Source organism: Grus americana, chromosome 3 (genome assembly GCF_028858705.1).
Source record: "Grus americana isolate bGruAme1 chromosome 3, bGruAme1.mat, whole genome shotgun sequence".
In the NCBI taxonomy this organism is placed as follows: Eukaryota; Metazoa; Chordata; class Aves; order Gruiformes; family Gruidae; genus Grus; species Grus americana.
The window spans coordinates 83450471-83474054 of NC_072854.1; the positions used below are offsets into that span (position 1 = coordinate 83450471).

The window sequence follows — 23584 nt, forward strand, 5'->3', positions numbered from 1 at the left end:
AGACATGGATTCAATGGATGGACCACTCGGTGGATGGATGGTCGCAGTCAAAGAGTTGTGGTCAACGGCTCAATGTCCAAGTGGAGAACAGTGATGAGTGGCGTTCCTCAGGGGTCGGTATTGGGACCGGCACTGTTTAACATCTTTGTCGGTGACATGGACAATGGGATCGAGTGCACCCTCAGCAAGTTTGCTGACGACACCAAGCTGTGTGGTGTGGTTGACGCACTGGAGGGAAGGGATGCCATCCAGAGGGACCTTGACAGGCTGGAGAGGTGGGCCCGTGCGAACCGCATGAAGTTCAACAAGGCCAAGTGCAAGGTCCTGCACATGGGTCGGCGCAATCCCAAGCACGACTATAGGCTGGGCAAGGAATGGATTGAAAGCAGCCCCAAGGAGAAGGACTTGGGGGTATTGATTGATGAGAAGCTCAACATGAGCCAGCAGCGTGCGCTTGCAGCCCAGAAAGCCAACTGTGTCCTGGGCTGCATCAAAAGAAGTGTGACCAGCAGGTTGAGGGAGGTGATCCTGCCCCTCTACTCCACTCTCATGAGACCCCACCTGGAGTCCTGCGTCCAGCTCTGGGGGCCCCAGTATAGGAGAGACATAGAGCTGTTGGAGCGAGTCCAGAGGAGGCCACGAAGCTGATCAGAGGGCTGGAGCACCTCTGCTATGAGGACAGGCTGAGAGAGTTGGGATTGTTCAGCCTGGAGAAAAGGCGGCTCCGGGGAGATCTAATTGTGGCCTTCCAGTACCTGAAGGGGCCTACAGGAAAGCTGGTGAGGGACTGTTTATCAGGGAGTGTAGTGACAGGACAAGGGGTAATGGGTTTAAGCTGAAGGAGGGTCGATTTAGATTAGATGTTAGAAAAAAATTCTTCCCTGTGAGGGTGGTGAGGCACTGGAACAGGTTGCCCAGAGAGGTTGTGGCTGCCCCCTCCCTGGAAGTGTTCAAGGCCAGGTTGGATGAGGCTTTGGGGAACGTGGTCTAGTGGAGGGTGTCCCTGCCCGCAGCAGGGGGGTTGGAACTCGATGATCTTTAAGGTCCCTTCCAACCCAAACCATTCTATGATCCTCTGATTCTATGATTCTATGTCCACTTTGAATGCAATGCCTTTCAAAGAAGCTAGGGGAATAATTTCCATCAGAAAATGCTGTAATGCACTAACAGCTCCAGTAAAGCTGTGGAAGACACAACAACATCAGGCTTTTGAGATCATATAGTCAGCTTGTGATGGCCACTATCAGTAATGGTCATGGGAACGTGACCCTATGACTTGATGTGCTACAGCCGGTTTTGTCTCTGCCAAACCATGGATGTCTTGTACAGACGGCAAAAAACCAGCAGTACTTAGGAAGCTGTTACGGTACTGCATGCATCAGACAAGGCATGGACACAGCCAGTGGGGCAGCCTAGACTAAACTCAGCATAACTTTGGGTTTTGGTACATAGGCTAGGAAGAAAAGTAAATAAGCATACCTGAACATTGAGAAACCACAAGTAACCTATTACAGAAAGTGCTGGATAGGCCTAAAAAGGAAAAGCAGCCTCTTGCATAAAGGGAAGAATGGTATTTTAAATTGTGGAGAGGAGAAGAGTTGAACAAAAAGGGACCTGTGAGAGGTTTTAGAATGTGTTTGTGTCAAGTCTAGGGACTTCCTTTTTAAAATAGCTCACCATTAATTGGTGGAAATTTAATAATTGGAACTGTGTATAAAATATTGGGCCAAGTAAGTATGACAACGTACGTTGTTACGTTAACCTTGGGCAGTGACTTGCAGCTCCTTTACCAAGAAATTACAGGAGGGCTCAAAATAGTCTGTGGTTGTACTCTTCTTTTTCTATCCAATAAAGTGGTGTTTGTTAACGTACCTGACTGAATATGTGAGAAGGGGTTAAAAAAAGTGCCAGGTCATCAGTTTAGTTCAATTTTCCCAGATTTCTGAGTGGACTTTAACTGTTATTAGCATGGCCTGTGTTGCTGGTCAGAAGCTTACATTAAAGCATGCCACAGTTATACAGGTGATTTTAACAAACTGTATCAAATCCAGTTTTGCTGACTACAGACTCAGTGTGCACAGTATTTATCTAAACTAAAAATTGTCACTATTAGACTCAATCCCATAGATCCAAAGCTCTGTGTAAAATGGTGCTAGATACCATCAGTCTGTCCTAATTAGGGGGTTGTGGTCTGACACTGGTGCTCAAGTGTTAAGTCCGTCTCTTCTCCAAAGTAGAAAGGGAAAACAGAATCAAAAGCTAAGCCTATAAAAGATCAAGTTTCAGGTTTTTTATGAGATGAATCTAAGCAGCTCTTGGTACCCAAGAGGGAATATGTAAGTTTTGGAGATCACCTGATTATCACTGAAAATAAGCAAGAAGTTCATAAGGGCTGTACTCAGTAGTGCTGGTTGAGTACGGTAGCGGCTGAGGTGCAGTAGCAGCTTCTGCACCGCTGCTGTCTTGTGATTATATTCCTCTCCAAGTTCTTGTAGCTGGGGCAGGAAAGGCAGGTAAAATTTCTTAGGGGTAACAAGGTCCTCCCTCAAATGCTACCTTTTGGCCAAGAATAGCTGTTAAATTTGCTTCAGCTGAAACTGTCTGGCTCTGTCTTAACGAAGTGTTTCTGTTTCCCCAGCAAGCAAAATTCTGCTGGAACATGGAAAGTCAGAATATGCTGACAGGGTAACACACAGTCCCAGCAATGGTTGTGTGCAATTCAAATTGTAGCTTGAAAAGCAAAAACCTGAATTAGGACTTGGACCGTGGAAATAAGGGAATACACTGTTATTTGTCATCATGACTGCACTAGTAAATGGCTAAAAATAGCAGTTACAAGAAATCAGCAGGAAAACAAGAATCTATCAACAAAACAACTGCAGTGTAGTACAAGTCTACTCAAGCTGTAACCCAACTGACTGACTGTCAATGGTGCATTAGGTTTGGCAGGTGAAATAGGGATTTTCCTGCAAATTTCATAAACTGCCTATGACTCAGCCTTCAATGAGGTGATCAGTGTGTTAATCAAACAGCTGTTCTGCTTCAGTAAAGAACTGGTGCATACTTTAAATGACTATTTCCTTTGGATTGTTTCTTCCCAAAAGTAGAAGAGCTCAGAGCTGGAAGTAGTAGTATAGTAAAACTTTATTTTCTGTGGCTTTTCTAGAAACACTTCCACTTGTTGCTCTTCCTTTCAGCATCACTACTTTTTCATTCCAGCCCTTCAGTATCTTTTCTGTCCCTGTTGTTTGACCCAAACTTTCAAACCTGCTTTGAGGTTGCTTTCTAGTACTGAGAAGTGAAGGCCTTTCAGGTACTTCTGTCAGTCTGGTTTTATCAAAACTTTCTACTCTTTAGACTAGAATGCCTGGAACAATAGCTTCAAAGGAAAACTAAGTGGTAGCTCAGGCTTTTTTTTTTTTTTAATTCTCTTTTTAAAAAGTGCAGACAACAGTTCTCAATCCTCTCTCAAAACCATTCTAAGGTATCTATCCCCCAACCAATCTGCTTTGCTGCTCTTTAATCTGAATAGATCATTTTGGCAGTTCTCCTCAAAAGAAATGTTACCATACCTTTCTGTGAGTGAATCCTTCAAACCTCATATAGCTAAGCTGGTGTACCCTCTAAAGCAGCTATCTTACAACTGTTAGACGAATTCTAGCAAGTAGATACAATTTGGTATGGGGTTTTTGTGCTGGTTAATTGTAGAATAGGAGACTGGATATTATCTAGCTATGATATTGAAATGGTCTTTGCGACAATACTGGCTGAATACCTTTTTTTTTTTTTGCTATAAACACATGCACAGCTTCATGCAAGGCAAACAGGTACTATAATGCCTGTAATTGAACAGGATACAGTGATTTAGTTTTGTGGTCCTTTCCTATTTGCAACCTTTATTTTTGTGCTCATCTTTCGCCCATCCAGCATATGAGCAGGACGAACTTCAAGTAGCACTTCTCTGAGCAGCATGCTGCAACACATCATGAGCTGTAAAACTACTACAGATTTCATTGCCCTGTCTGCTTACTAGACCGAAACAGCCAAACCTAGGCTTAGTGACACCTCTGAGAGAATGGGAGGATAAAAGCACAGCCTTGGAGCTGTGGGTATAAGATTGGGAGTGAGTATAAGATTTCCAGGTTTCAGAAACTCTGCAGTCCTGGAGCAACAAATAGCCTAGTCGACTTTGAAAATTGCATTTGGGTCTGGTCACAGCAGATGTGTCTTGCTCGGAGGAGATGGGGTTAGGCTGTAACAAGGGACCTACAGAGGAAATGTAGCCAAGAAGAAAGGCCTGTAATGAAGGTCTACTTGTATTATAGGTGATAAGAAACTCTTCATTATTACTTTAGGTAGAAGGCTAATGATTCTTAGAATGAGCAGCTGCTACACATCATGAGAAAAAGGAGGAGCTACAAGACACTTCTAGGTCCTTATGTACATACTTTTCAGAAAGGGAGGACATTAATTGCCTCCAGCAGCATCCTTATCTTGCTGAGGCGTATAGCAAACAATTACCAACACCGAAATTTTGAGAAACTAGGGGAAAGGTAATTTGGGCCAGGGTCCCCACGACCACCGACTCATAAGCCCCCTACCCAAATTATCCCACCTACTCAAAAGACAGAGGCGGAGAAAGGAGCTGAGCATGCGTTCTAGTTTGCATACTAGGCGAAGAAACATGAACCAATTATTGTAACGGGGAGTGTACCACTTTGTAATCTTTGTAACATTTGTGTATAAATATGACAAGAGAACCAGCATTAGGTGTGCCTGATTAGAGGAACTATCCTCCTGTCACCCAGTGCTGCAATAAAGGAAATGCCTGCTTCTTAATGCTAAATTGGTGTTAAGGAGTTTTCTTTCATTCCCGAATTTCGGTGACAGAAACACAAAGCATAGAGGAAGTGAAAGGGTTTGCAGGGGAAGCTTGTGGTAGTGGTAAGGAGCTGAATTAACTGTGTGACCAAGTTGTTACTTTAGCGCTTGTAAATCCAAGCCCACAGGGCACATGCGGGAGCAGTGGTGGTGTCCGAAATCTGGGTTCTTCACCCGGTATGCAAAGAGCGTATCACACACAGAGTATTTACTTATTTCAGTTCTGGCCAGCATAGGGTTTCAGGCATCTAACACCAGCTGGCACACCGAGTACATCAAGCATGCCTTTTTTATAATAACAAGGTGTAGCTGATTGCTGTTCTTAAAACTTCCTTAACCATCTTTCACCTGCCTTCACCATACTGATACCTGTGAATATTCGAATATTAAGATCAATTCAAGCAATTACAGCCATTGCTCAATAGATGTAACCAGACAAAAGGGAAACCATTACAAATTAGAAAATAGTTAGAACAGTTGTAAGATAAGAAGCTCTGGAATAATCATCTCATTTTAAAACAGCTCGGCCTTGGAAGAACAGATGCGCAAAGATAAGAAAGTTACAAGATGATCAGAAAACCAACCTTGAAGGATAAGGTATACATGATACCAGGACTGAGTCTGCATAGAAGTAAAGGTCAAAAAGAGTATGAGCCTTCATCTGAAGACCCCTGACCACCATCCGGAGGTGCCAATGAAAGACATTAGCATATGCTAACAAGTTCCTGGAAAAGCCATGAATGTGATAAGCATTACTTGGAAATATAATGAATATGTATATTAACATAGTATAAATACTTGTTAGTTTTGTCTTTTGGGTGCACACGTTAGGTGGAGTTATCCCCCCGTGCACCCAGCGCTGCAATAAAGAATGCCTGCTTTCTAAAAATTCAAAATAAGTCTTAGTGAATTATTTTGCTGCTTTCCAGTAACAATACATATGTATTTTACTTCATGTTTCAAACATTTGGGGAGGTCTTCTAGCTAGCATGCTCGGTATTCACAAAGGGTGTGCATTTTAGTATTAAAATCAATACAGGTGCCTTGAGGATATGCTATTTCTTGATACTATTCCAAGGCCAGATTTATTTTATATACACTTACAATAGGGAAAGAACACTTTGAAGGGCCCTATTGTTCTAAATCCTTGGTCCATTGAGAGCTCCTGTCCTGTTTACTAGTTTCAGAACATACTGCCATGGATACTTTGTGCAGTTTTAACCCTTATTTTTCCTGTATCAGCGGGTCGGAGGCCTGTGGCGTGGCTCGGCCTGGGCCCAGCAGCGCTCTCCGACAACTCCCGGGCACAGTTCGGAAGGAGACCGAGGGAAGGCACGGTGCCCGCGCAGCCTTCCAACCCGGCTCGCGTCAAACACACCCGCGCTGCCAGGCGCCCTCCCGGCGTAGCGGAGCACCGCCACCCCCCGGGAGGAAGCTCCTGTCCTCCGCCGGGGCCGGGCGCGGCCGCTGCACGGCTGGGCAAGGACAGCACCTCCCGCGCCGCGCCCGCCGCCACAGCCGGGCCCGAGGGAGGCGCGTGTGCCTCGCCGTGCAGCGGTGACGTAGGAGGCGGCCGGAAGGCGTTGGGAGGGGCCTCGCCGGGCCAGACGCGGAGCGGAGTCGGGGCGGCTGACGGCAGCGGGGGGCTATGGCAGCGCCGGCTGGTCTCAGCCCGCGGGTCTCCGAGCGCTGCTAGTCACGGAGGTACGTTGTGCGGATAAAGAAGGAGCGGCCCGTTAAGGGGGGAACTGGCGGGCAACGTTAGAAATAGCCCCCCCTGCGTGTGTCTGCCTGTCGGGGAGAAGGGGCTGCTCCCTGGCGGGGCCGAGGCGGGCCCGGCTGAAGGAGGCGCTCTGGGGGCCGGGGCTTCCTCGGAGCGCGTTAAGGGTGAAGTGGCCGAGGTTTCTCGGTGAAACTAGTCCTGTGTCCTTCTGGTGTGTTGCAGCGTTGGGTTTATAGCCGGGGGACGCCACTGGTGTTTTGTATCTTAATTGCTTGCAAATACCCAGAAAGTACCTCGCTTATTCTCTTTGCGGAAGCCTTGTTTGCCTTGGTGTAAAATCTAGCTTTGATTATAAAGTCTAACCTGAGTTACCCTCGCAAAAGATATTTTCTGATTGTCACAGAGGAAGAGTGTAATAGCTGGTTGTTGGCCTTTTTCCTGTTGGGTGTTTTTTTTTTTGTTGAAGAGGTCTGTGGCTGCTTTGCAGTGTGTGAGCTAACAGGAAAGCATGCATCTTTTTCTGTTCTAAGACTGTGGTCATGAAACCATAACTTACAACGCTGCAGACTTAAGATTTGGTGTAACATGTACTGACAGAGGTTCCTCCGACAGAAGGTTACAGGAGAACCTTGCAGCTGCATGTCCATCTCCTGTTTTGTCAATGTTGCATGTCCATGTTGCATTTTGTCCCTCATTAATGTGACCTGTTCAATAAAAAAAACTCTAATAACCAAACAAAAAAATCCTCAACCCATCACTTTGCCAGAGTGCCACCTGGTCTACCAAGACTGACAGTCAGTTCTGTTCCAGGATCCTCTTTCAGTGGGATTTAGATTGCTGCTTCACACCCAGGGAAGTTCAGTTAGCAGGCTGCTGGAAACTGCGTTTCATTTTTTGGGTCTGCTATTGGACTTCCTGATACTAAAGGCAGAATTATTGTTTGCTTTGATTTTGATTTCCTCCTCTTAAAAATGAAAATAATGAAATTTGCTTGCCTTTGCACGTTTGTGTTGTGAATTGATGGTGTCCTGTCCCACTCGGTGGGTTAGGGTGAGGTTAACTTTTTAATTCTCTGCGTGGTAATCAGGAGTAATCACAATTACTCTAGAGGTTCAAACAAATCACAAATTTACTTAAAACTCAGTGGAACTACCAAAGATAGAGGCTTGACAAAAGTCATAATAATACTTAAAACTTAGCAGAACTACGAAAGGTAATGGTTTAGCAAAACTTGTGACGATATTACCCTAATGTGCTGAAAATGAAGTTACAGACAGGGAGAGTGACAGAGAGGAAAAGAAAGGGAGAAAGAGAGAAAAGAGAAAAGATATCACCACCCTTGGATCCAGTGATGTTCTCTGCTCGTAGTTGTAGTCTTCAGGTGGTGGGCACACACCGAAAACTTATGTTTTCCCTTTTTATAACCCAATGTGCCCGCCCCATAGGCGGGGATCTGTCATCACTGAGCAGGCGCACTATGTGCTCAGGAATGTTCAGAAATGTTCTAGAAATGGGTTGTGGGGGTCTTGGAGGTCTCACTGTCTCCCCGCTTTGGGCCTGACCAAGTGAGTGGTGATCTTTCACAGGCACATGGCACACAGGACACAGATGGTCTTTGTCTACATGTTTCAGGAATAGAGGAGAGGACTCACAAGACATTATCCTGCTTCTGCAGGTTCCTTTCTTGGTGAACACTCCCTTGTCATCAGCCCATCCCTGCCCGTGTCAAGACAGGTGTTTGAGACATTCACTTGTTATCAGGGCCTTACAGATGTGATATCAAGATCAAAGGGGCAAAACAGTTATGCAGGGTAGGCACTTTTGGTTATCTGAATTGCATTCTGGACAGTGGTCTTGAGTAGGAGAATTAATACTCTTCTGGCTCAAATCTCCCACAAGATAAGCAGATGTTGCAATGGGCCGCTCTGTGGTTGAATCATTGCAGAAGATTAACCTCAGGGCACTGTGGCACAGGTCACAGACCTTGGGATTTTGGTTTGGTGGTGGTTTGTGAGGGTGTTGTGGTTTGTTTTTTTTTTTTTTGGGGGGGTGGTGGTGGTTTGTTTTTTTGTGCTCTTTATTTTTCCTTTCTAATGTTGCTAGCACTTGTCACACAGTAATGATGCTAGAACCCTCACCTTTGACTTTTCCCTCTCTGCCTGTCATCACCACACAGTTTGCGTGCTACCTTAGTTGTTTCTCCACAATGTGTAAGAAATAATTGCTTAGTAGTTTCAGTTGGGTGCTGAATTTTGGTCACTTCATTAGAAGATTTGCTAAAGAAATTACAGTGTAGCTAGATATACTCACAAGCTGTTGTTTCATTTCTTATTAATGCTGTGCATTTAATGCAAGTTTTACAAACTCCTGTAGTTACTTGTGGAGTTCAGCAATTGTATGTACTGGATGAAGAAACATAACCCACCCTTTCCTTCCCTGCTATGTCTTTGCCTAGTATCTCTTAACTTCAAGATAAAACTGGAAAAAGCAAGGCTTTTTTTCCCCTAGGGCTTGTCTGCCTTGGGAAATCTGGGGATAGCACAGAAAGTGTTAAAAGAAACAGAAAATGGTTGGTTGGTTGTCTTGGGAAAACTGCTTTTGTACTGTGTATCTTTTTCCCTGTCTGCAGGCAGGGGTCAGCTGCAAATGGAGAGCTGTTAGGACCCAGCTGAGAGGCACCGAGTTGTCAGTGTTGCCCTGTGCAATGATGATTTTTATGTGGAATTCTGTATCAGTACACATACTCTCAGGAAGTTGCTGATGACATTGTGTGCCTGTGTGCACTGTCCTTTGTTAACGTGGCACCTTATTTCTTTAAGCAAGCCTTTAATTTTTGTATTTCAAAACTCTAGTAAATTTGTTGGAAAGGAAAGATGTTTGCATAATTTCTTGTGCTGTTTAAAGTTATACCTTGGAGGGTTTCACTTCATGTAGTGTTGCTTTGTTTCTTTCTAATAAAAGTTTTGATTTTTTGAAGGGATCCCTCCTTTGGTGCTGGCAGACCAGTGAGCCCTTTAAGTACGCTCCAGCAGTGGTCACACAGAACTGACAAACTTGGACTGGAGGAGGGAAGATGATGTCCTTGGATGGACTGCCCAAGACAATCAGTAACCCGGTAACTCCCCTGTCCTGTCAACAACTTCTCCCTTGGGAAATGGGACTTTGCGGTTATATGTCAAGAGTTAGTACTCATACTGTTCTGCATAGTGAAGGGTGTTCCTGAGAACTCTTTGTATCGCTCCGATATTTGAGAGGGAATGTCACAGGTGACACTAGGAGCTGATGGTGTTTAAAAACTGTGCTGTACGCAAATGGACATTTAGTGCACAGGACTTCCAAAACAGGAAGTAAGTTCTGTCACGCTTGGAGGGTGGTCCTCTTTCATATGCAGCTTATGTGGATGTCTGCCATTTTTTTGCAGAATGTGCTGGATTGAAGGTGAAAATATGATAAGCAGTGTTTTCACTCCTAATTCTCTGTAAACATGGGTGGTGCCTGGCAGCCCTGTGAAATGTGGGGGGGTTTTTTTGGTGGTGCTTGTAACTTCAGTCTGAACAATTAAACTTGGAACCTTTTTCGATAATTGATATCTTACCTTATGTGGTGGTTTAACCTCGGCTGGATGCCAAATGTCCACCAAGCCACTCTGTCACTCCCCTCTTCGGCAGGACAGGGAGAATAGAAAAATAAGATGGAAAAAAACCCAACCCCAAACTCGTGGGTCAAGATAAAGGCAGTTTAATACAAGAAAAGCAAAAGGCTGCGTGCAGAAGCAAAGCAAAAGATTATTCTCTACTTCCCATCAGCGGGTGATGTCTGGCCACTTCCCAGAAAACAGGGCTTCAGTACGCGTAGCGGTTGCTCCGGAAGACAAATGTTTAAAAAAAAAAAAACAAAACGCAAATGCCCACAGTTCCTCCCCCTATCTCTCAGCTTCTTATTGCTGAGCAGATGTCATATGGTATGGAATATCCCTTTGGTCGGTTTGGGCCAGCTGTCCTGGCTTTGTCCCTTCCCAAGATCTTGCCCACCCCTAGCCTCCTACTAGGAGGGGAGAAATGTTGGAGAGAGAGCCTGGATGTGTGTCGGCACTGCTCAGCAGTAGCCACAACACCGGTGTGTTATCAGCACGTCTCTAGCTACCAATATCCAGCACAGCACTATGAGGGCTGCTATGGGGAAAATTAACTGTCTCAGCCAGACCCTATACACCTTCCTTACAATAAATCCTGTTTTGTAGGGAAGACTTGAGCTAAAATTATTCAGCAATTGCAGAGAGTGGATTTGACAATGTTGTTTGCCTAGCTGAGAGTCTGGAGATTTCTCTGAAAAGCTCTAGTATTGTCATGATCTGGGACAGTGGCCTCACGCTAGCATGTGGCTGAAGGGGTGGGTTGGAGCTGTGTTTTTCATTGTATCTTTAAAGAGGTAGTTAGTTCTTTTGAGCCTGCAGGAAACAGTATTTTTAACATTCTGTGCTAGAATTCTTTAAAAATATTAAAGTCTGTAAAGTATCTATGTGGAGTGTATGGTAGCACAGATCTGCACAGGACTTGCTTATCTATTGCAGTTTTGCACTGATACACACCTGTGCCCTCAGGGAATCTGATTATTCAATCCCACTATATGTTCACTGCTTGCAAAGTGGATAGAGTTAGGGATGATGGGGGAATAACTTCAACCTTCTTCACAAGAACCCAGCTGGGAGAGGAAGGAAAGCTGTGTGGAGACTGGACAATGAAAGGTCTTAACTGCAAAAGGAAAGGGAAAATGAAAGTTTGTAGATGGGGATTTTGTTGGGAGAGGAGGTATTTAGGACAAATAATCTATGTAAGGGAGAGAGTAAGAGTTCAGCAAAATTGGGTGGCTGCAAGGAGACTGATGAGTATGATGGGTGACAAGACCAGGCTGGAGAATATAAAGGGGTAAACTAGTGCTTAGGGGTCAAGAGCCTAAAGTGGGAATAAGAGTGAGTGTTTGGGATTAGAATATAGATACAGAGTTGGGAAAGATTGTGCTGATGACCTCAGGACAATCTCCAGACAAGGCCATGAGCAACCTGCTCTATCTGACATTGCTTTGAGCAAGGCATTGACACCAGATGTGTCTCCCAACCTCAGCCCTTCTGTGATTCTATCACCTGTGTGATACCACAAGATGAACTTAGTAGGGATGGAGGAGGGCAGGCTATGAAAAATTCACTGTTTCAGTGAATCGTTCCATGAGCGGCAAAACTTAAGAGCTTTATTACAGGTTTGAGTCTGAGATGTATTTCTTCACTACTGTACTGTTCTGAATCATCCAGAAAATCCTGCTTTCCTCTTTATGCCCTTTACTCGACTCCTCTGGCAAGAAATGTCATCATGGGGCAGCTGTCCACTCCCCAGCAAGCTAGATGAAAGCTGTGTTGTCACAGTCCTTTCCTCTATAAGACATAATCTGTCCTCTTGTTTTATGAAAACTGGCAGATATTAGAGAGAGCTTGATCTTTGAGACCTCTCAAACTCAGTTGACATTGACCAATTGGCTTCAGAGGTAGTTTTTGGAGGTCTGGAAGAGAGCCAGGATGCTGGTAGATCATATGATGCCACAAGCATTACTCTTATTAAATGAGGAAAAATTAGCAGAGGAACATCTTGAGATGTGAGGAAATTGCAGGCACATTCTGTGATGACAAAACCTCATTAAATCTGTAGTATTGCACCCAGGAAATGCTGTATTGTGGCCTTGCAGATTCCATGTCTGAGCTTCTGTAGAGTTGATGGGCCAACCTTCTTTTCTCCTAAATAAATGTATCCTTTTGAATGTAAAGAATTTTTTTTGCCACAGCTTCTCTTCCAGGGGTAAATAACTGTGATCCACTAGAGTAGTTAAGTCCCAGCATCCCTGGCCTGTGTCTGTATGTTTCTCTAGTTTGTTGTTGGAGACTGAACCAGTAATTTATTACTCTATTGCGTTACTTAGCTGCTACCCCTCAGGAGCAGTGTGTTAAAATAATCAAGACATGTTTTTTCTTATTTATTAGTATCGTCCTTATTCTTTGAATAAAATTGAGCTTCTTGTGTACAGCTTGTATATTAAGGAACCAAGTTACTACCAGGAAGCAAAGGTATTTCAGCCTCTTTATTCTTTCAACACTTATTTTCACGTTCATTTCATTTCCTCCTCTACTACACCTGCTTAAGCCAATCAAAATACACAAGACAAAACAACTTGACCATTTGTGAGCTTATGGTTGAGAAGCAAGTTCTTTAAGTCTATTTTGCCTGATGTAGAAGATGACTGCAAATTCGGTTTTGTGCAGTGTGTGGGTAGCTGAGAAGGGAAGTGGAGAGAGGGCAGAAAAGGATGTGTATCTACTGGCAGAAATGATCAACACACTGGATTTAGACAATTTTTCCTGTCATTCCTCTCCTTTCCTCCTCACAAATTCACAAAAACAGATGTCAGCAAGCACATCCCGTTTTTATATTTTCATGTTTTGCATGATATATAATATCTCAACTTGTCCTTTTATTGTCCAATATTCCATTCAAGAGTAGTATTTCTAGTCTGTTCATTTTTTGTTGTTAAATTACTGGAACTCTTGTTTGCAATTGATGTTTCATTTCAAAGATGTCCTGAAATCTTATACGCTGTTCCATAGATCAGGGATTTTTTTGGGGGAAAAAAATACAAAAAACCAACCTTGGCAGAAATTTTTGTCTGTTAACGAGAGCAAATGCAACATTTGCCACCATTTGCTTCCTTTTTCAATCTAAGCACATGTGATGACATGCAAACTTATAGCTTTGCTTTTCGATCACTCTCCTGTGAACTTCCACAGTTTTCTATTAAGGTGCTCCCCTTCCCTCCCTGAAATTCTGGATGCATCAGATGATGGTCAGGATAGGGCTTCAGTCAGCATGTCTGAGCCTTTGCCAGAGAGCCGTGCTGGGCTGTTTGGGGCTTTTATTTTAACTGACATGTCCCCTCATATGGTTTAACAACTACTACTTGTTGCCATTTCAGTTTAGCATAACATGCGTGTGTTACCTTCTCCAGCTATTAATCCGGAAGAAAGAATAGGCAGGCTTTTAACTAGATTGCATACCATAGATACCGTAAAGACTGAGGCACCTGCACAGGGCTATTTCAGTGCACCTTGCCATTCTCAGCTCATTAGGGTGGGGTATTTTGTTGTGTTTGTCGTGTAGTTTTTACTAAGAAGACACTCTGCTCTGTGACATAGTCACTTCTTTTCCCATCACTGTTTTCCAAAGTGGAGCAAGAACAAGCAAAAAGGCAGCTGCTGTAGTCTGGGGTCAGAAGGGTTGTGGAAGGTGCCTTCTGCTACCAGCAAAGGGCTGATAATAGTCAGCCCTTGGCAATGACCTAATTTGAAGTGAATCTTCTTTATATTCTATTAAAAGCGAGGCAATAATATATTGCCATTCCTCATTTGAGAGCTAGGAATGGAGGCTGGAAATTTTAGTTTTAATCTTACCTGAGAAGCTTGGTTTTCATATATGAAAATGTGCTGGGTTTTTCCTTTGTGTTGTGGTGGGTATTTAGTGCTTTTCTACTGTTTCTTTTAAATGAGATGCTAGTTGTGTTTCTTTTAATGTGCTAGACCACCACATAATTATTAGAATGTTATTTTTAAGACTATTGTGGGGGTTTTTTGCCTCCATCACAAAATGTTGTTTGAATATTTTTTTTTTCTATTTTTTTTTCCCCTCTTCTAGATCATTCCATATGTTGGGACAATACTTCATGAACTTGTTCCTGGACAGTTGATTGTGATACATGGGACTGTTCCGGATGATGCAGACAGGTAGTGGCTATGGCGTCACTTTTTGCTGTGTCACCATGTGAACAAGAATGTAATGGATAAAATGTTTCCAGGGGTCCTATTTATGATCGCACACAAAGGCTTGATCTAAATCCTTGTGATAGCGTCAGAGTGAATATATGAATACAGGCTTAAGTGATTAATGAAAGCTTTGTGATGAGAAGTGGAGGATGAACTGATTTTTTTCTTTCTGCTGATCCTCTCTCTTTTTGCTTTGCCTGCTTTGGCAATTTTTTTTTTCCCCATCATGGTATATGTCAACTTGTCTAAAGAGATTATCTGAGACTAACAAATTTGATAACTGACTGTGTTGCATGAAGGAATTAACTTAAACTGGGATATGGGGTATGAACTTGTGCATGTGGCTAGTATGGGAGTTCTGTTCCCTAACTTTGCCCAAGGTTCGTTCGGTTATTTTATTTGAAGATGATGGGAAGGAAGGTGGTGAACACAGTGAGGAAGGAGCTTACATGATATGAATGACGACCATTGAATATATACTTAAATATTTTAATTCATTGCAATAAATGATGGGAGAACCATTCACAAATATGTAGGAGTTGGACAAATTTGGGTTTTTTCCATATCCAACAACGTTCATTGTGTCTGCCTGTTCTGAGGCTCCACAGTAAAAGACAAGTGTATCAAGCTTTTAGGTGATTTCTTGACGGACTGAGCTGAATGTGGTTTGTCTTATTTTTATGGTTAGGTTCCAGGTGGATTTACAGTGTGGCAGCAGCATAAAGCCTCGAGCTGATGTGGCATTTCATTTCAACCCCCGCTTCAAAAGGTCTGGCTACATTGTTTGCAACACACTGGAGAGGGAAAAATGGGGCTGGGAGGAGATCACTTATGAGATGCCCTTTCAAAAAGGGAAGTCATTTGAGATTGTCATCATGATTTTAAAGGATAAATTCCAGGTGAGTCTGGGTTGATTCTTTATATGTAGCTAGTTGTTTGCCCAATACAATAGAGGTATTTTGTATACTTAAAATAAATAGTTGAGAGCCTTGGCTTCTCTGTTACCTAGATATAGTCTAACTACAAAAACATTTAGAAGCTTTTCTTTAAAGAGGTGCTAAGTAAATCAGACCTTTAATTTTGCATCGCTTCCCTCTAAGTTGGATGAGTAGGCAAGTAACTTTGTGCCATGGCTAATGGCTACTCCACCCTTCCCTTCTTATGTGCAAAGGGCTGACCTTAGGATAAACCTGTTTTGTGCCTAGCGTAGGACAGTCCTTGGAGGAAACATCTGAGGTGTATTTGTCTTGCTCTGTTAGACTGCAATAATAGATTCTATTAGATTGGTAACACCACATTGGCAAATGATTGGGTGATCGAAACAAAAGGTGTGAAATACAAATTTTAGTGTAGTCAAATAAATCTCCCTCATAGTGATGGAAAGAGAGACTGAATCACGGATGAACTGAACGTAGTTGCTCTGAAATTTCTAGGACGCTCCCTGCTTCTCTACCAAAGCAGTGTAAAACAGAGGTATATGCATACAATTTGATACATGGCTGGTGTAATGTATGTTTAAAACAATTTTCCTATTTTATTTCCTGTCTCTTTAGGTGTCTGTAAACAAGAAGCACTTGCTGCTCTACAACCACAGAATTAGCTTTGAAAAAATAAATACTCTTGGAATATATGGCAAAGTGCAGATCAAAACTATAGAATTTGTTTCTAAAGTAAGTTACATAGACAGCTGACTTGTTCTATTCCTTTTCTCTGTCTTGCTGAACCACAGAGTAGGATTTATGGTGAAAAGAAAGTAGAGAAAAGCAGCCACATAGTCTAACATCCGTAACAAGACTTTTTTTCCCCAGCGTTTCAACATGAGTCTCGTGAGGATCTTTGTCTTCCCGTTTCAGTGTCGAGGTTAGGGGCAAAAGGGTGACAAAGTTCACAGCTTGCAAATTTAACAGGAGACATGGTGTAAGAATTGCTTGGCTACTGGATCTAGGAATGGATTAGACTTTTCAAATATTGCAAATGAACTCTCAGTATTCAGGGCTTCTAAGTGTCAAGTTCAGCCATGGCTGTAACTTGTTGCTTGGCTTCCAAATGCCAAGTTCAGTCATAGCTGGAACTGCTTGTGCACATAATTCTGTTTTTTCCTGCTAAAATGACTGAATGTTGACTGAAATGATAACTAGGAGTGTATGTTTATTTCTGGGGAGTGAGAAGAGGTGTCCTTTCTCGAAGACTTTGTGGCTTGACTTGCGCTTGGATCAAACTGCAGTGAATTTAAAGTGCAGGCAGTGCTGTGCTTCCTCTCAGCTGCCAGCTCTGCTGGAGAAAGTAAACCAACGGGGAGGAGTTGAACAACATGTTTTCGCCTGAGCAGAAGGAGACATCTTTCTGCTCTGGAAGGGAAGGGTGAGACCTCTAGAGCAGGAACGAAAGGTGATAAATTCCAGGGAGACAGTGAAGGTGAATGCCTTTTCCCTTTCTTCCTGCCACTCACTAAGGCAGCCTGCCTACTCCTGTGTAATGTTTGGGGTCTCTTCTGCCCCATCCTCACTGCATTGTGGGCAAAGCTTGGATTTCTTGCTGCCAAGTGTCAGGTCTAACTCAGGTCAGCAGACTAATAGCTGCTGATAGAACGTGGAGATTTGGGCCTGAACAAAATGGGGTCTAAGCTTTAAAGATAGATCTAATCACTGATCATTTGCAAAGCCTATGTACAGACTTTTATGGGCCCCATCACTTGGCCTTGGGCATGTTGCCAGAATAATGTTACTTCAAAGCAGTCTGGTCTTGGAGGACTGACTTTGAGAAGAGCTTGGGGGCAAGCAGGTGCTGTAGGTTGGTTTCTGTCCCAAGCACAAAATGAAACAGAGTAGCTTTAGTCTGTGGTTACTGATGCTGTATCCTTTGGGGAAGAAAGGAATGGAGAGGGGTAATTGTTTCCTTTTTGTCTTTGCTTCTAATATACTCTTCTGAGGAAGAAGAGAGAGGCTTTCATGGAAATAAACAAGCTGAAGATACAATCTGCCAGGGCTAGGCTGGAACCGTATCTGCATGGCCACGTTGCTCATACACCCTTCCTGTGGGAAGGGACGGGGATGCAGGGGGCTGCTTAAAATCCCAAGGCCCTGTACATGGACCTGCCCTGCTGTTATTCCTACCCCAGTGAGGAAAGCTCAGTGGGTACCCTCAAATGTGAAGGGGTTATCAGTGCTCTGACTGTTAAATAAAGATTCAAACTGTAATGAGGTGGTCTTAAGAAATCTCGATGTGGCTTTTTCTTCACCATAGCCTTAAATTTCCATGTTAACAGTAGACCCTTCAAAGCAGCACAGGTTCTAAACCAACTTCATGTTAAAGTTCTAAGATGTTTGCAATGATGTCTAAATATCTCTCTCTCTGCAGTCTTTACAAGGCTCTCAGCTATCATCCCTAGGAGTAACAAAGATAAACACAGAAAATGTACGTATGTTTGTAAAAACATTGAAAGAATCTCCCTGTTGTCTGATAAACTAGTTAATGTTATTTGTTTTCTCTTGTAGGGGGAAATGCCAGGTGGTTCAGAATTTGTAAGTTTTTCGTGTAGACTTGTGGCAAATGTGAATAGTAAAAAAAAATCAAAAACATCTCTGTTACTCATAAAAAATATGCACAGAACAAGGGAATTGAGAATCTACTGGAAGATAATCATCAGTGAGCTTTTGTAGAGAGTAATCCTCTCTGCTGCTGCTAGTAAAAGTGAGGCTATTTGTTAACGCACATAGAAAACCCGAAATATAAATTCAGCATCCACAGCCATAAACAGAGAAATGAAAAGTGGGGATACCTGAAGTTTTAAAAGACCAAATTACATTAAAAACTTTTTTCAAATAAGCATACTTAGTTTTCTCCACCTTAGGGAATATCTGCAAAATGAAAGTATTCTGCAGTCATATTATGCCACATCACCTTATGTTAATGTGTGTATCCCAGAACCTGTCTGGCTACATCTGCCTCTTGCCGACAGATCCGTGCTTATCCTGTGTACACCTCGGGTGGCCAGACGCTAGCATCACACCTTAGGGTTGGAGCTCGCACCTAGCTAGAAGTGAGTGCTCATCTTTTTGCAAAAAGCTGTACAAGTGAACAGTATCCAGACTGGAGTAAGGACCATGCTCAAAGTGAAAAGGGTTTGGAAGCCAGTAATATAGAATAGAATTTATGGAGAAGGTGAAGTTGCAGTGAGTGCCATGATTTTAGTTGCCTTGTCACTTGACAGTCTGCCTTCTTCAGCCATCTTTTCAAAACCAAATAACATGCAATATTGTCATTTGTGAGTGGTAAGCTTACTTAAAAGAAAAAACAGCCAACTTCTCCATTCACTCCTTTTCCCTGATCAAAACTTCTAACACATGAAAAAAGGTAAATAAAATTTGTCATTATGAACTGGTGCCAGGAAGAGAGAATACTCAGTGACTCTATTTCTAGTACTTACACAACACCTAGCATGAGTTTTATTTAAAGCATAACTGAAGCTTTCAGAGAGGAGAGGTCAGGATGTCTGTATCTGAATAATTATGTGCAGGGAGTTTCATGCTTACTTTCCCCCCCCCCCCCCCCTTCCACCATTAGTGGTGGCAGAAGTAGTTGTAAATAATGTTTATTTTGAACCCAAGGTGGTAGTCTAAAGAAAAAGCCCAACACATTGATATGTTTACCTCAGTGTAACTTTTCCACTATAGTATTAGTGTCCCAGGACATGTTGGTAGGAATAAGTTTAGCTATAAGTGGAGATTCACAATTGTAGGCCAGATCTCTTCCTGCCATAGTAAAGCTCAGCTTGTATATTGAAAAAAGTAAGTCACAGTCAAAATTTTTACTGGTGGTGTACTTCTAGGGAGTTCCTTATGTCGGGAAACTTGATACTGCACTTCATCCAGGACGCACAGTTGCCATTAGAGGAGAAGTGGATAAAAAACCAAAGAGGTAAGTGTTACTGAATTTTTCTGCTGTTTAACTGACCTACTCTTGAGAATGAGTAGGCTTTTCCATTGCCTCAGTATATCCTTACTCACTTGCAACTTTGCATCTGCAATCATCTGCAACTACAGTGCAGTTTTCTTGGGAACTTGCTGGATACTGCTTTAGGGAGGACTTAAAGAACAGCTCCATTGTGAAAAGTGAAGGTAAAACCTGAGTGTCTTACCTGCTAAATCTGCATGATGCACAAGTTTGTATGTCTGTTCAGGGTTTCCGTTGTGCAGGGCAAGTGAGCATACATATCTTACACAGGCAGCTTTTATTCTAAAGAGATCCAAGAGTAAGGGAACTGGCAGAAATAGATGGTAAAGGAGTCAGATGAGTTGCTGGTGTGCTCAAATGCTGCATGTTGCAATATTTCTCTGAGTACTCCGACGGCCTCCTCGGGGACTGTAGAAGCATGAAGGTGCCTAATGTGACAACTGAGTGATGAAAGCTGGTAGGGTAGTATGAGTTATAATTCTGATAGCAAATTAGGAACAATGGGTTGCAAAGACAACATTTTCCCAACATGATTTAAAGGGGGTGGGGGAAGGAGGGGACCGCAACATGGTCAAAATGGAGCTGAGGAAATGTCTGTGCTTCAGCATGCCCTTTGCTTGAAGAGTGGTTTTGGTTCTGCAGGTTGAAGCGTTGATTTGAATTTAGATGATTCTTCCCTCTGATCACTCTTCTCCAGAGCTCCCCTTCAGGAACTCTGTGCTGTGGACATGTCTGAGATTGCAGAGTATTCATTCAGCCTGGGTAGAGTTACGCTGCTGTCATGGTTTAACCCCAGCTGGTAACTGAGCACCAGACAGCCACTCGGTCATTCCGCACCTGGTGGGATGGGGAAGAGAATTGGAAGAGCAAAAATGAGAAAACTTCTGGGTTGAGATAAAGACAGTTTAATAGGTAAAGCAAAAGCCACCCACGCAAGCAAAGCAAGACAAGGAATTCATTCCCCACTTCCTATGGGCAGGCAGGTGTTCAGCCATCTCCAGGAAAGCAGGGCTCCATCACACGTAACTGTTACTTGGGAGGACAAACACCATCACTCTGAATGTGTTCCCCACCCCTTCCTTCCTCCCCTGACTTTATATGCTGAGCATAACATCATATGGTATGGGATATCCCTTTGGTTCCATTGGGGTTAGCTGTCCCAGCTGTGTCCCCTCCCAAGTTCTTGTGTACCCCCAGCCTGCTCACTGGTGGGGTGAGAAGCAGCAAAGGCCTTGGCAGTGTGTAAGCACCCCTCAGCAATAACAAAAGCTTCCCTGTGTTATCAGCACTGTTTTCAGCACAAATCCAAACCATAGCCCCACGCTAGCTACTCTGAGGAAAATTAACTCTATCCCAACCAAAACCAGCACAGCTGCCTACAAAGTAACACTTTGTATGCATGGTGTCCCACCAATCTTAAATGTACAGAGAGAGTACTCACACTTTTCATTAGAGTCTAACCAGTTTGTTGGCAGAAAGAATATAATGTCTTTAGGTAAAACAAAGCCTCCCACTCTCCACCGCCCAAGTTAAAAGAAAGAGGTGGTGGAGCAAGTAGCACCACATGTTTCTGTGAGAATGCTGCTTCCTGGTGCTGTAGGGGAGCAGCACTTGGCTCAACGTCTCCTTGCTGAGACATGAACAGAAAGCTGTGAGTGATGAAGCAGATCTAGCAGGGTCATGCTACATTTGCTGCCTCCAGCAAAGGTTTCTGTGTGAAGGAGACAATTGCATGTTACCTGCCTGCTTGGTTCTTCAGGTCAATCATAGCCCTGGCTCCAGAACAGTTCTGAGTATTGGCTAAGGGCTTGATAAATAGCATGGACTACTGCATCGTGTTTATAAACCCTTGGTATAGTAAACTCTTAAAAAATATCTTCCAGCTTTGTGATAAATCTGAAATCAAGTGACTCAAAGGACATTGCATTGCATCTGAATCCCCGAGTGAAAAATAAAGTTTTTGTAAGAAACTCATACCTTTGTGACAGCTGGGGAGAAGAAGAAAAGGAAGTTGACAATTTCCCTTTCAGTCCAGGGATGTACTTTGAGGTAAGATTAACTGAAATATAGCATCAAACTGGTAATTCTGCCAAAAGGATTAGCAGTGGTGCTGAAATGTCATGTCACTAATAAAGATTTTAATAAAACTGCCATCCCTGCATTTCAATGCATGTCAATGTGAGAATATTTAGGATTAAATGGGAGCATTGGGCGCAGAGATTTAACTTGGTTTTAATGACAGCTTTCTTTTTAAATGGTTGGAAGAATTCAGCCGGTGCTTAGAACAAATTTTAATTTAATTGAGTTGGACTCGATGATCCTTATGGGTCCCTTCCAACTTGAGTTATTCTATGATTCTATGAATGTTATTGAAGTTCTACTTTTCTAAATGTTTCTTCTGCATGAAACATTCTTTGTAACAGAAACTGGGCTTGCCCAAGTCTAGGCTAGATCATCAGGTTGCTTTTCATGTTTTACCTGAGCTTAAAACTTAACTCTTTCTCTTCTTGCTTTTCAGCTGATCATTTTTTGTGACACCCACCAGTTCAAAGTTGCTGTTAATGGCGTTCACACTCTGGAGTACAAGCATCGTTTTAAACAGCTTGAAAAGATCAACGAATTGGAAATCACGGGAGATGTTCAATTGTTAGATGTGAGGAGCTGGTAGTTCTTTTTGATCGCTGTTACAAGAATTAAACCTCTTTTAATGAGAGTGCCTCCTTGTCAAGTACAAACAGGTGCTGGCTCGTGCTGAGCCTGCCTTTATCTATCTAGGCTTCTGCATCTGCCTCTCCGAGTTAGGTGAGTACCAGAACTGCTGCCTGCGAGATTAAATCCTCCTTTAGTTTCCTGGCAAGCTAAGTAAGTGTTCGCTCAGATAAATCTCCTGTATTACTGAACCTAGCAATATGAAAATACTGCATCATAATGTGTCTAACAATTGCACTCAGTATTTTTAAGTTAAACTACTACTCAGCATTCCTTGATAGCACACATTCAATATTGTGAAGCAGAAATGAGACTGAAATAGGATCCGAAGACATGATTATTCACTCCAAAAGGGACACTGATAATTCATTTAGAATAGAATTATGAAATATAGTCTTCTGCTTCTTAGTTTATATTAGCAACTATAATCTTTTTACTGAGGCTGGATTAAGCAAACAGTTGACCCATCAGTTCTAGCAAAAGGCAAGGAGGAATTTCATCTTACTTCTTAGCCTGCTGCTGCAGTAGTACCTTCTCTGCCACATGTGGTTATGACAGCTCCTGCTTCTAAGTGGCTTAAATGAAACATACAGCAGCATTTCTAGCTTTTAGTTTTCCAAAGTGAAACAAATTAAAATGATTTAGCTGGTTCCAATTGCATGAACTTTTGAAAGCTTGTTTGATCTGAAATGGCTCCTAACTGAGTTGAGATTGCTTAGGGACTGAAGTAGATGTTTGCGGTTGTCACTTTTAAAAAAATGTGTGAATGCAGGTACTTCAGGCAGGGTTTCAGCTGAGATGAGACTCAGATACTCATCAGTGGACTAGAGAATGAATCCTTTTCCAGTCTTGTGTTAAAATACTGTTGATCTGAAACCATGGAGCTGTTCGTATTCAATCAGTTTTCCATGCAAATGTCAGTCTTAATTTTTATACTCTTTTTAAAAATAAGTTGCTCCTGGCTGTCAGTACATGCCTGAGGGATATTCCTATTTATCTTAAGAGCTGCTAAAAGAGTGAAGCAATTTCAAGAATAAGATGTACCCTAAAAGACTGTATAAGATAAATTACCAGATTTAATGTATAAAAAAGCATAAATAAAAACAATTGTGAACTCTGCTTTTCTCCAAGTGTAGCTGAGTAGCTATGATCCCGTTTTGGTCTATATTTTCTCTTGTTTCACTTATCTTACCAGTATCTCCGAGGTGGCATAGTGATCCTGATTGGAGGACCATTTCCACATCAAGGAGCTAGCGATCCACTGACCAGTTAATGTGCATAGGCCTAGGCTTTGGCTGTGCTGGTGTGGCCTTCAGGAGAGTTGTGCTGTATGTGTACATCCCTTGGCTGCAGGATAAACTCAGCTGGCTGATTCTAACAGAGGAGCTGGTAGGCAGCTCCCCCTCAGTAAGGCCAATGACACCACTTGCGTGCCCTTATCAAAGAGTTCAGCAAGAAGTTCT

At 42.8% G+C, this 23584-nt stretch overlaps 2 protein-coding genes across 3 annotated transcripts in view; both read left to right on the top strand.

Annotated features, from left to right (window-relative positions):
• EDARADD (EDAR associated via death domain) overlaps positions 1–5681 on the top strand; it is a 32596-nt gene extending 26915 nt beyond the window's left edge. Inside the window, exon 8 of the mRNA XM_054822774.1 lies at positions 5404–5681. The gene's annotated coding sequence lies outside the window, so the exon portion shown is untranslated. The remainder of the gene's footprint in view (positions 1–5403) is intronic.
• Positions 5682–6450: 769 nt separating this feature from the next.
• Positions 6451–23240, top strand: LGALS8 (galectin 8). Of its 2 annotated transcripts, XM_054819237.1 has the most exons (10): positions 6451–6585; positions 9582–9719; positions 14332–14420; positions 15148–15358; positions 16013–16129; positions 17817–17873; positions 17954–17980; positions 19288–19376; positions 21296–21461; positions 21931–23240. In XM_054819237.1, exons 2-10 carry the CDS (start codon positions 9678–9680, stop codon positions 22078–22080), a joined length of 948 nt encoding a protein of 315 aa, XP_054675212.1. In that variant the 5' UTR covers positions 6451–6585; positions 9582–9677; the 3' UTR covers positions 22081–23240. The 2 variants fall into 2 exon arrangements, with proteins under 2 accessions (XP_054675212.1, XP_054675213.1); XM_054819238.1 differs by lacking the exon at positions 17817–17873.
• The last annotated feature ends 344 nt before the right edge of the window (positions 23241–23584 follow it).

Excerpts from the sequence above, each read along its gene's own strand:
- LGALS8 (XM_054819237.1), top strand. The coding sequence starts at position 9,678 with ATGATGTCCTTGGATGGACTGCCCAAGACAATCAGTAACCCG. Across the intron at positions 16,130-17,816 it reads CTATAGAATTTGTTTCTAAA|TCTTTACAAGGCTCTCAGCT; the intron begins GTAAGTTACATA and ends CTCTCTCTGCAG. Across the intron at positions 19,377-21,295 it reads GTGGATAAAAAACCAAAGAG|CTTTGTGATAAATCTGAAAT; the intron begins GTAAGTGTTACT and ends AATATCTTCCAG.